Source organism: Trachinotus anak, unplaced genomic scaffold (assembly GCF_046630095.1).
Source record: "Trachinotus anak isolate AG129_WGS33_773 ecotype Australia unplaced genomic scaffold, CSIRO_AGI_Tana_v1 ptg000024l, whole genome shotgun sequence".
Taxonomy (NCBI): domain Eukaryota; kingdom Metazoa; phylum Chordata; class Actinopteri; order Carangiformes; family Carangidae; genus Trachinotus; species Trachinotus anak.
In genome coordinates this window covers 2,134,851-2,146,470 of record NW_027273875.1, presented here as the reverse complement: position 1 = coordinate 2,146,470, position 11,620 = coordinate 2,134,851, and the positions used below count along the sequence as shown (strand labels likewise).

At 39.9% G+C, this 11,620-nt stretch overlaps 1 protein-coding gene across 2 annotated transcripts; it reads right to left on the bottom strand.

The window, feature by feature from the left end:
* Positions 1 to 7,481: 7,481 nt before the first annotated feature.
* On the bottom strand, positions 7,482 to 11,273 carry LOC139607733 (insulin-like). 2 transcript variants are annotated; one of them, XM_071460871.1, is made up of 4 exons: positions 11,124 to 11,273; positions 8,637 to 8,760; positions 8,155 to 8,347; positions 7,482 to 7,883 (listed from the first exon to the last, which is right to left on the bottom strand). In XM_071460871.1, exons 3-4 carry the CDS (start codon positions 8,333 to 8,335, stop codon positions 7,717 to 7,719), a joined length of 348 nt encoding a protein of 115 aa, XP_071316972.1. In that variant the 5' UTR covers positions 8,336 to 8,347; positions 8,637 to 8,760; positions 11,124 to 11,273; the 3' UTR covers positions 7,482 to 7,716. The 2 variants fall into 2 exon arrangements, with proteins under 2 accessions (XP_071316972.1, XP_071316974.1); XM_071460873.1 differs by having other exon boundaries at positions 7,482 to 7,880; positions 11,124 to 11,265.
* Between the last annotated feature and the right edge of the window lie 347 nt (positions 11,274 to 11,620).

Sequence of the window (11,620 nt, the reverse complement as noted above, 5' to 3'; positions counted from 1 at the left end):
AGTTCACAACCCCACAGACTTGGAAGTAGCTAAATATGCTCCGCAAGCCACCATCACCACCACCACGACTCTCTACATTAGTTATTTGTTTTGACAATGTGATGATTGTTCGGAGCTTAGTGAACATTCAAAGTCAACTGGGGAGAAGTGGAAGTGCTGCAGAAATGGTTTCTTTTGATGAGTAACTTCTTGGCTAACATAGTCAAGAAAGTGTTATGGATAAAAATGCTGGTGAGCATCTGAGTAAACTCCATCTGCTGATGAAGACTTTGCTATGTGGCTAAAAGCTCAAGGAAAAGCTAATTGGACTTTTGGCTGGGGTTGTTTAGTTGGATGTACTTTTTCTGTTTTATACTAATCCCTCTACGGAAAATGGCACATGCATAATTTTGAGTGCATGCATATTTACACCTGCTAAAGAAACCTGGAGATGATGTCAGCAACAAAGCAATTGTTAGGTCATATCCTGCAAATCTTGTCACAGAAAAGTAGTTTTTGTGCATTTCATTCTTTCACTTGCCATGACTTGTCTAAAGACTACTGTGTGAACCGTGCTTACGAAATTCTGTTTCGCCCACAGCTATGGGTCTTACAATAAAATAATGTGAGAAATAATCAATACTGAGTTTTCATATTTGTTTTAGTACTGTTGCATGGAAGATTTAGAGAGAAATGAAGGCGCTAAAGACGGTGGAAGGAGAAAGTGACAATAAGTGATTTCTTCACTTGAAGAGATGTAAGATGATGTCTGAGAAATTAGCCAACAAGGGGGTGTATCCCAACTCATGTATTCACCTCTGTCCCACACTGGGTAGAGTAATTGAGCCTATTCATCACAATGACTGGATCAATTTACCCTATGAGGGCACTAGGCCCCTTTATACAAAATTAAGTGAATCAAATTTACCAAACTCCTCCTCTTTACTCTCTCCCATCTGCCTCTCTCCCTCTCTGTCTCCTACTCCTTTTCTCCTTATCTGTATCTTCTCTCTCCACCTTCACCCTATTCTTCTGAAAGCCTCAGGGGGAGTGAGAGCGAGCACAAAGTATGTAAAAAAAAAAAAAAAAAAAAAAAAAAAAAAAGGAGCGCTCGCTGCCAGAGAGTGATGAGAATTCCACTCCAAGCTAATGGAATACAAAGACAACGTCTCCCTAATTTTCAATCCAATTATTTTGTGATTAATGCTGTAAGGGGGTTGTTCTTCAATGTGGTCGTCACTCACTTCACCTGATTAAATAGCCGGTGCTTTGCCAAAACAATCAGAGGTAGATTTGGTGCCGCTGCGATTGTTACTCAAGTGGGGAACTGTGGAGGAGAGAATCAGGCAGATTATAATTACATTGTTATGCAGATTAGAGATATCGTCAGAGGTGGATGATCTGAGTGTGTAGGTGCATGCTGGTCCAGCTCCTCCACCTCACTCTTACTGTCTTTTTTTCATCCCCTGTGACTTATCACGATGTCAAGAAAACATTTGGATATTAGCCTGTGGAATTCTTTTTGCTAGCTGCTGCTCTTGTTGAACATATATGGGTGAGCCTTTTCAAAGATAATGATATACAAACACAACATAATGAAGCCTCCTGATGATAATATGTGGTATTGTACGGCATCCCCAATTAACATTTTCTCAAGGCCTAGCTGCGTTGAAATTGAATTTGCACAGTTGAAATCAACTTGATTTGATGTGAGTAAGAATAAAATCTGATGTTTTGCATCAGAACAGGCAAACAGCAAGTGTGTCTGTGTGAGTTTATTAGCACGGAGGTTTATGTGCACATATGGTATTTGCATTTGTATTTCCTGGTATCACAGTGTGCGTTTGTGTGTATTATTTTTGTCATGTGTATTGTATGACCTTGAGCTGTCTGGATTCACCAGATTTTCCCCACACACTAATCTATAAGCCTTTTTCCAACGCCATGTTGCCTCAAGCAACAAAATGTCATATTGACATTGTGCCATTTCCTATTCATTGATCTCCTTGATGCTGTATTGTCCAGGTGAGTTTGGGAAGGTGAGCTTAGCTCCAGCTCCAGTCTCTAATCCAAAGAGACAGGATAGATATAAACAGTGGAGGTGATCAATGAGAAATTATAGTTTAGAGGCTTTGTTTCAAAGACCAACGTTGCATTCAGGCTTCTTGGATCTGATCATAGTCTTCTGTTGCCATTCTGGATGAGGTTAGCAATTATCCCAATCAATACATCCAATTCTATACAGGTCTAGGTGTCAGTACAGCTCCATGTAGGTTTCAGATTGTTTTCTTACAGCAGAAAGACAGACAGCATGCCAAAATAACAAAGTTCCTCACAGGTCAGTGAGTGTCTCTACACCATATATTCCACAGAGAATAAAGAAGATCTGCTGGGGATATCACTTTGCCCTGTGGATGAGGGTCTTGCCCCAAATTTGAACAGTGGTACAGAGTTTTTCACCAAATTTTTGACCAGTTTTACACAACTGTGAAACATGTATTTTAAAGACATCAACATCTTATTCCAGAAACAGTGTCTTCATTACTCAGGATCACCGGTCTTCAACCTTCTTTTTGCTTGTGTCTTTGACTACTTGTGAACCCTCACCATATGGTGCATGTCTAACAGTTGTTAGCAATTCAGGCCTAAAGAGGTGAAACTATCCACCATTACAAAAGTTAGGAGCAAAAATATTACAAAATATTATGAACCTTTGGAGTCACCAATCAAAAGTTGGAAACCACTGCTCAGGTTAATTCACAGAAGTTTTTATAGAGACTGTTTCTTTAGAAAAAGTAGTTTCAAAAATAATATTGAATTTTCCAGGTTAAGGGGAGTCATGTTTGTGTGATGTATTATTTGATGCCACGTAAACCTTGTTGTTAGATACCACTATGGGTTAAAAGAGAAAATATGGTTTTGTAATTTGGATGACCTGACCCTTCAGCCACACACACACACACACACACACACACACACACACACACAAACACACAGAAGAAGTAAGAACACTGAGAATAAACAGCAAATCAACACAACACCAATCAAGAGATGCCTTACATGCCTTAGGGCTATAGTGAAGTGTCATTATATTGAGAGACCATCTAATTTTTGAGCCAGGTCTAGCCAGAAAAAGTAACAAAGAATATCAGGCTTGGCAAGGGCTTGTTGTGGCCTCAGGGCTTGTTTAAACCAATATGGTAGATTATTGTTGCTGTACTTTTTTTCCCCAGTTGGCACCTACCATTAACATCTAATTTGTATTTTAAGTTCAGTTGAATTTATCCTAAGAAAAAGGTCACTCTACCCATGAAGTACATGATATGTTTTTTTATTTTTTTATTTGGATAATTAGAAGTGGTTGCAAATGTGGCATATATAACGTACTATTGTATGGTGAGTTTACACCATCAAGAAACATTATTTTTGAGCACATTATATTTCCTGCAATAGAGAACATTTTGGAAAGTATAAATCTCATTTCAAGTTTATTTTTGAAGTAATGCACATAATGGAATGTCTTCCATGCACTCTCATTTTCTGTTGCAATAAACTATAGCTAATTCATGAATGTAACACTTAAATTAATTAACCCTGCAAAGTGCCCCCATTCTATGACTTTGTGGAGCCTTTCTTATGATTAGGCAATACAAAGCACCTGTCAGCATTTATCCACTCATTCATCACACTGCTGTTGGGTAGACTTTAATGACCTTTCATTCAGCCCATTGTGACTGAAATGTGCACCACTCCATGAATATTTCATCACAACAAGCTAGAACTTGACCATGTTTTGCACAACCCAGCACACTTCTCAGACTTTATTTCAATCATCTTGAGTTTCTGTTTTCGGTTTCTACTTTTTTTTTATTGTTGGTTGTCTGGTATGTTCCGCTGACTTGTTTTTATGCGTCATTGTTCTCTGAATAATAAGTATTCATGCACTGGTTTGGATCCAGAAACGTATTTATGGTCTTACGATTTCGGAATGATAATGATCATGCCAGATATGCGAGCATGATAACTTTAGAGCACAAGATGACAAACTGACAAACAAAAGTGCAGTGAAGTGTAATAAACAGTATAAAATTTGCTACGCTGTCATTGAAAATGAAACCAAGTAGCTCTAATTAAAAAAAAAAATCAGCCGACGCACAAAGAGAGATCTTTATTATCGGTGCCAAGTCAGGCCGGCTGTTACCTCTCGGCTGCATTGCAGATATCAAATTCATATTCTGTGGCCGAAGCTTGATCTTCCTCCTTCTCGCTGCAACAGGGCCTGAACAGAATGTAATCACGGGAGAAACAGGGGGATCAGTCTCCTGCTTGCCACTCTGTATCTCTCTGTTCCTGGCTCTCTCTGCAACAATTAATGAAAACCATTTGATGTTCGATATTAAAGTGCAAATAAAAGCATTGAAATATCAGATAGATTAAGAGCCAGAATTTTATTTTCCTTTGAAGGCAATACACTATTACTGTTGCCCTGGTGACCATTTCAGGATCATGAATCTTACAGCTCCAAAGCCACTGTCAAACATGTGTTCACACGTGGCAGGAGCTAACATAAGAAAAACCCAGAGTGCACAGTGTTATGCTCATTTTTGGCCTTTTTAACACTAAAGTATAAACCTGTCTTGTAACATCTGGCTGGAAGTGTCACATCAATTATTTTGTTTCTTTACAGATGTTCGAAGCACAAGTCTTGAGGGTTACTGTCAGAAGAACTAAGCTGCCTTCCACCTTGTCTTTCTGCTGAAATATCACCATCACGCAAGGTTGATTCTGTCCTAGAGAGCACTCAGCAGTTGCTCAAACAAGCACTGAACGCGTAGTTCAGTGTGAGGGCTAAAATCAGCCCAAGGCTGTTCTTCAGTGGGGGGCTAGGAAAATAAAAACATGAGAAACTAGGCCCTGTTTCTTCTACTATGTCTATTTCTGAATGTGTGTCTACACAACAGAGCCAGAGTGAAAACAAAAACAAAAAAATAAAAATAAAGAAAAAAAGGTGACTGACTGTGTGAGTAAGTGGCTGGGTGATCAGCCGCGCAATTGAATGAGTAATTCAACAAGAGTGTGAGCTGGGGACTGATCAGCCGACTGAGTGACAGTGAGACAGCTGACTGATTGTCTGAGTGACTGATGTCCAGGTAAAGCTTTGCTGGTTCTTAGCATACTAATCATGACATTGCACAGGCAGGGAGGGAGGATGAAAACGAGAGAGAGAGAGAGAGAGAGAGAGAGAGAAATAGAAACAGAGATGAAATAGCAGAAGGTGAGCAGAGGGGGCTGTGTGAGGCTTTGCTGGAGCGCAGTTCCAGGTTGCTCCAGATAAGACTCAAACAGGAAATTGCAATATGGAGGCGCAGTGTCTCAGGTGGAATACAAAGAGACCCTCTCTGTGTCTTTCTCTCCCTCCATAAGTCTTCAGTATAGGACAGTATGCCAGTGAAATCGCTAATGCATTTGTTCTCTGATTATTACCATTGCACTAAACTTTGTAATAGTCATATGAAACCTAATTATGAAAATAGAAGTGGAACATCGTGTGGTAATTTTACAACTATTTTTTGTTACAACACACATGAACATTTGAGTTTATATTTAAGATTGCTTAAAAAAAATGATATAAAGAGTGTTAAGGTGAAACTTTTTTTTCTGAAGTTAAATTATGTCTTTCTGCTTCTATAATGTTTCTGAGGCTTCAAAGGACATATTTTAATTCCAGCAGATCTGCAGCTTATCCAGCAGGGGGAAGTGCAGATCTCTGCTAAAAGTGACAGAAAACACAGAACACACACACACACACACAAAATCATGCATTTGTTCCATAGCTCATTTTGAGAAAGACTACTCACAACCACATGATACAGTGAAAGCCTTGAACTTGTTTTATTTATTTATTTATTTCTTGGCCAGTTTCACTGCAGACAGGAGGGAGTTTACTTTTCTCAACTGTGATGATCAAACTACACTTACATCAAAGAGAAGGTACCCACATAATCCTAATGAACTGCGGACTATCTTTTATTTTTGGCCGACCATATCCATATCATTAAGATTCACAGTGAGGGCGAGGAATCTGTGCTGGTGAAACCCAACCATTGGTGACATACACAGGCACAAGGCCAGTGTCAGCAGGTGATGACTTATTTGAGTGGGACTTTAGCCTAACCTAGCAATGTTTAGCATAGTGCACTAATGCTGCATTGCATTTACCTCCAAAGTCAGATGTGCTGGCAAGGACGTCATACTGAGTTGACTGTGAAAAGGTCTTGTCCACAGATAGATACATCACTATGTGTATGACTGATTTTGGTATATAACTACATTTATGTGCTGAGCACTAGGTAGGTTCTGTAATTTTGTTGTATGGAACAATGACATTAATGCTCTATCTATCTTACTGCAGCTTTCATCTTTGTTGACGTGCAGAGTAGTCACCTTGGATTTTGAGGTTGGGGTTGATGAGCTTCTTTCGACTTCAGGGGGCATTCCATTCGAAATTTCTGACTGTGTAGAGCCCCCAGAAAGGTAGAAATAGCCCTGCTCTTTGCACACCATGAAAATTTTTTTTTTTCTCCACAAATATAAATTGGCAACCAAACATCTTCATATCTTTAAAGCAAACCAGTTTGAAAGTCGTCAGATTCTGACGTATGTACGTATTACAGATATCCACATGATCATTCTTCCAGGGACAAATTATGTCTATTTTTTCACACTGAAATGACATACTTACAAATTGCATTTTTGATTTCTAGAGTGAACATGGATATCTGCAACATAGTTCTTACTGGGAAAAACTCCCATTTCAATTACCTGCAATGAAATTACTAGTGATGACTTAAATGAGCCATTATGGCATTTACTATAATCCCTTTGGATATCCTTAAACTGATATCTGTAATACAATTTTTACTAGTTATGAGCTCTTTTTAATTAAATAAGCAGTTGTTAAAATGTTACATTTACTTTATTTACAATATCCAAAAAAGTAGAATTTGGTCTCATTTTTATGTTCATTTTCATATAAAATATGATGCAGATTTGCAGATTTAGTGTGTATTCATGAGTGCTTGAAATAGGAAGGAGGGGCCCAAACAAGATTTTGTGAAGGGCCCCCAAAAAGGTAGATACAGCACTGCTCTTCGTTGTCATCTGTCTAATAGATAATTAAATTAAAACTCGTAAATTAAATTAAAACTCCTCTAATATTGACCATTCCTACTTGGGATTATACCACTCACTTCACACTGGTCAGTGAAGGTGAGACTCACAGGTGGCAAGCTGATTGCATCTGAGAAAGAGCAGCAGCACACACACACAGAAAGAAAGAGAGAGACAGAGAGAGAGAGAACACCAGAGATAATAATGAAAAAAAAAACACTGCCATTTGACCTGCAACACAATTTTTGTTTATAATTGATATGACTGAATGTGAAGAAATTTGTTAAAAAACAAACAAACAACAAAAACCCGTCAAAGAACCAGTCACTCTCTCTCAACTATAGAACTTTATTTTTTAGGAAACAAAATAATTTCATTAACTTATCAGCACTTCATCTGACAACACTTGGCTTTACAGAGAGGCAACAACACTGCCAGTCTCCTGGTGATTGCAGGAGTTGAGGGAGAGATTGCATGCTCAGTTATCCAAGAAGCTAAGCTATGCTAAGCAAGGCAAGGCAGGACAAACAAAGATACGGCTAAGCACTGGTTTTTTGAGCTGCCTGTTCAATAGCAGTAGTTCTCCAGGTCAAAGAGGCTGCAGGGCCTGTGACAGCATTGGTCCACAATGGATCGCTTCGCCATCATCTCCGTCTGGTCCTGGGAGGCAAACTTGGCGACCTCGTTCTCGCCACCCACTGACGCTCTTCCTGCCCTTGGAGGGAAGACACCTGCTAGGACAGACAGTTGAGGGTAAAAGTCATCATGCTGGTTTAAAGTCAGCACGCACAAAGCTTGGAGGAACTGAAATGAGGCTGGCATGCTAGTCTGCATTGTTGTGTAGTTCATTGTTGTGTAGTTTATAGACAGTCCGAGTGTAGTTTAAGTCAGATTGTAGCTCTTTGGGAAGAAGACCCTTTTTATTATTGTCTGGCCTAAATGACCTTGCATCACTGGCGCTATACTATTTGGTGCTGTGAAGTGTTTTGCAGTTAGCAGTCTCACCCGGCGCAGGGTTGGCGTCTGTCCTGGGCATGTAGACAAAACCTCTGTCCCCGCAGATCAGGTGAAGGGCATCGACGAGGTGGGAGCCACACAGGTACTGTGAGGCAATGGCTTGGGAGCCCGGGCACGACATGACCAGTAAGACCAGCAGAGAAGCAGTTTGGAGCCACAGAGCCGCCATAATGGAGAAGTGCTGCCCACACAGACATGTTTGAGTAAAGAAGCAGAAGCAGGAAAGCTATCTACATGTTAATGATGCATGAGCAAAAAACGAGGTAGAATAAAGGAGTGAAGTGAGTAAAGGAAGGTGGATGAAAAGAGGAGGTCAAAGATAGAATTTGATAGAAGAAAATGGGAGTAGTAGAGGAAGAGCACAGCTTTTTGAGAAAGAAAAGGAGGAGAAATGGCAGGGAAAGTACAGAAGAAAAGATATGGAGGAGTAAATAAAAGAAGGGAAGTAAATGAGGAAGATAACAGCTCACCTAGAGTTGGAAGGAAGGAGATGGACGAGATGTGCAGGAGCAGTATTAGAGCTGGTTGGTGTGACGCTGACCTGAGGGGCTCCTCTCCATTAATACTCCCGCCACCACCTGGACACGCCCACCTCTGTGTTTGTGTGTACATGTGTGTAGACAGATGAATTAGTGTCAAACTTGCCAGTCAGCAGACATTATGTGACAGTTTAGTTCTGACTGACTGGTTTGCCGCAAAAAACATTACAGCACTTAGTAAAGCAAACCGAGCTAATGAGCCAACATGATCTGACCATCTCTTACTGAGAAACACTCATCACCTACAAGCCTTCTGGTTTTTTGTTTTTTTTTTGCTGAACAGCAGCCCACCAATTATTCAATGTGTTGTTCAAAACATAGGCATAGGGCCCTCAAGGCAGTTTATTCCAGGATACATCATTATCCTATTTTCAAGTGTCAGTGCTCCTGAAAAAAAAACAACTTAATCACAATTGTGTTATTAAAATGTAATTATTTATTTTTTAAAACTTTCTGAATGGGGCTATCCAAACTTCATTGAGTGCTTCCTCCGTCTGTCTCGCGTGTCTAATGATGTGGCACTACATGATGCATCAGGTGTGTGTTGCACTTTAGATTCCTTCATTAAAGAAATTGATCACTTCAAATTGCAAATAATTTTCCCAAATACATAATGCCTGCACTTAACATGCTTATATTAAATGGAAAGAGGTACAGTATGTGAACAAAAAAATATTCAATGCTGCTACAGCATTTTCCGATCTTGACCTGGAAGGCTTTCCCCGAGATTTCGTGAAACTGGCTGTGGGCATCTGCTCCCATTCAGCAACAAGAGTATTAGTGAGCTTGGCCACTGATGTTGGGTGATAAGGCCTGGCTCACAGTTGGTGTAACAAATCATCCAAAAGGTTTTAGATGGGATTGATGTCAGGGCTCTGTGCAGCCCAGTCAAGTTCTTCCGCACCAAACTGGGAACTATTTGTGAACTTACGGGTATTGTCATTTTGAAACAAGACAGGGCCCAGCCCAGCTGTTGCCACAAAACTGGGTGAACCTTTTTTGTTTTTTTTATATAATTTGATGCTGTAGAGTTCAGATTTATATTAATTGCAATGAAGGGATCTAGCCCAAACCATTAAAATCAGCCCCAGGTCATTATCTCTCCTTCACCACTCTTTGTAGTTGGCACGCATAACATTCTCCTGGCATTCACCAAACCGACATTAGACTGGCAGATAGTGAAAGTCACTCAGCTCTTCAGTACAACCCATTCCACTGCTAAGGTTTGTCAGTGGAGAGTACATGGCAGTATGCTTAAAGGGATGTCCACATAAAGCTTGCTTACCACAAAGGTAAAGAATAAAACTCTTTTGCAACATTTCTTTTATCAAAATCAGTATCAGTATTTAGACCTACAGTATATTGACCTTATTATTCCTTAAGTAACTTTTGCCCTCGCAGCCCAGATCTTTACATAATCGTTGGGGGTTATTAAATGTTAATAGAGCATGTAATGCTAAAAACAAGCAGTGATTATTTCAGTATTGCTGGGCCTGGAGCTTGTTGTCGCTAAGCAATAAAGTAGGCACAAGACTGAACAAGTCTAACTGATAGATACATAAATGGGTAGATTAACTTACACTGCATATGGCTAGAATAAAGATAGATAAACTTTGCTTGCCAGAACTTTACTTAAAAAGGCACTTCACCGAGTGAGGCTATTGGCAGATGACTTAACTTGTAGTCATCAGATGGAGGGTAGGTTTTGTAGTTATCATCCTACCTGATTAAAATATAAACTGCACAATACTGTGGCAGACACACGTTTTTGCTCACCAGGGGTATATAAACTGTTAACTTCAATCTTTATCATGGTACAATATAAGTCATGCTGTGGATATGGAGTACTATCCATATGAGTTTCTCTGCCATTGCTTTTGGACTACTGCCTCCTGGGACTCTAGATCCACCCAAGTGTCACTGCTGAGGCAGCAGGATCAAGTATGACACTATCATATTGTAACTGACAGCACATCCTAAGGTAGACCCACCCTGCTATAGCAAATATGGGTTGAGAATTGCCTGAAAACTCTGGGAACTTGAGGGACCCTTATATTAAAAGACTTCTACACAGAAGAGTCAACAACTTTGTAGTAAACATCTTTTCTCATGTATGGTCAATAAGAAATGTATTTACATAACATGTATGTACATATAATACACAGGCAGAGATATGGAAATGCACACGCTGGCAAATGTGGAATACTAAAGCGATAACCATGTCAATAATTGTCATGACACGATTACAATACAATGGTGGGAGCACAAGGGAGTGATCAATAACTGAACCAACTTTATGATGGGGACATGGATTCCACAGAGGTAATACACTTCATTTAATAATTCCATTAAAGGAGCTATTTGCACATTTTGCTATTGCTGCACAACAAACGTTAACATTAATAGCGGTTTACTTACCAGGCTAGAAGAAATGTTGCGAGTTCACCATCAAGATGAAGGTTCAGAAGGTTCTTGAAAATGCAACGACTGAGGCTCTTGTCAAGCAACAATCACCACCATCCTTTCCCGATAAGGAACCATGTTCTGCAGCAGAGAAAATACTAATAGCCAACAAATATATATGCAGTGCTTATATGATAGCCTGCAGTGAAACACTCTCCTGCTACTGAGGCAGGGGTCCACCATGTAGGTTAACTGATGGCAGAGGTTGGTGATCCCTTGGAGCTCTCAGCAGGCTGCAAACTGCTAAGTTTTTGTCATCCAGGCAGGCAAAGTCATTGGTAGGATGTTGCTGGTAAAAGCAGCTTTTAGGTTATATGTTGCGGTATGTAATGCTATAACATTTATAGCTGAGTTTCTCTGCTCCTGTGTGCCATTTATACCTTTTAAGTTGCAGTGGCACTCTTCCCTACCTTGTTCACATACTGAAAGACTTTTATGTTGAATACTCCTGG

Bases quoted from the DNA above. Each gene is read 5' to 3' on its own strand.
- LOC139607733 (XM_071460871.1), bottom strand. From the start codon at position 8,335: ATGGCGGCTCTGTGGCTCCAAACTGCTTCTCTGCTGGTCTTACTGGTC. The intron at 7,884-8,154 runs GTGAGACTGCTA...TGTCTGTCCTAG, and splicing joins AGACGCCAACCCTGCGCCGG to CAGGTGTCTTCCCTCCAAGG.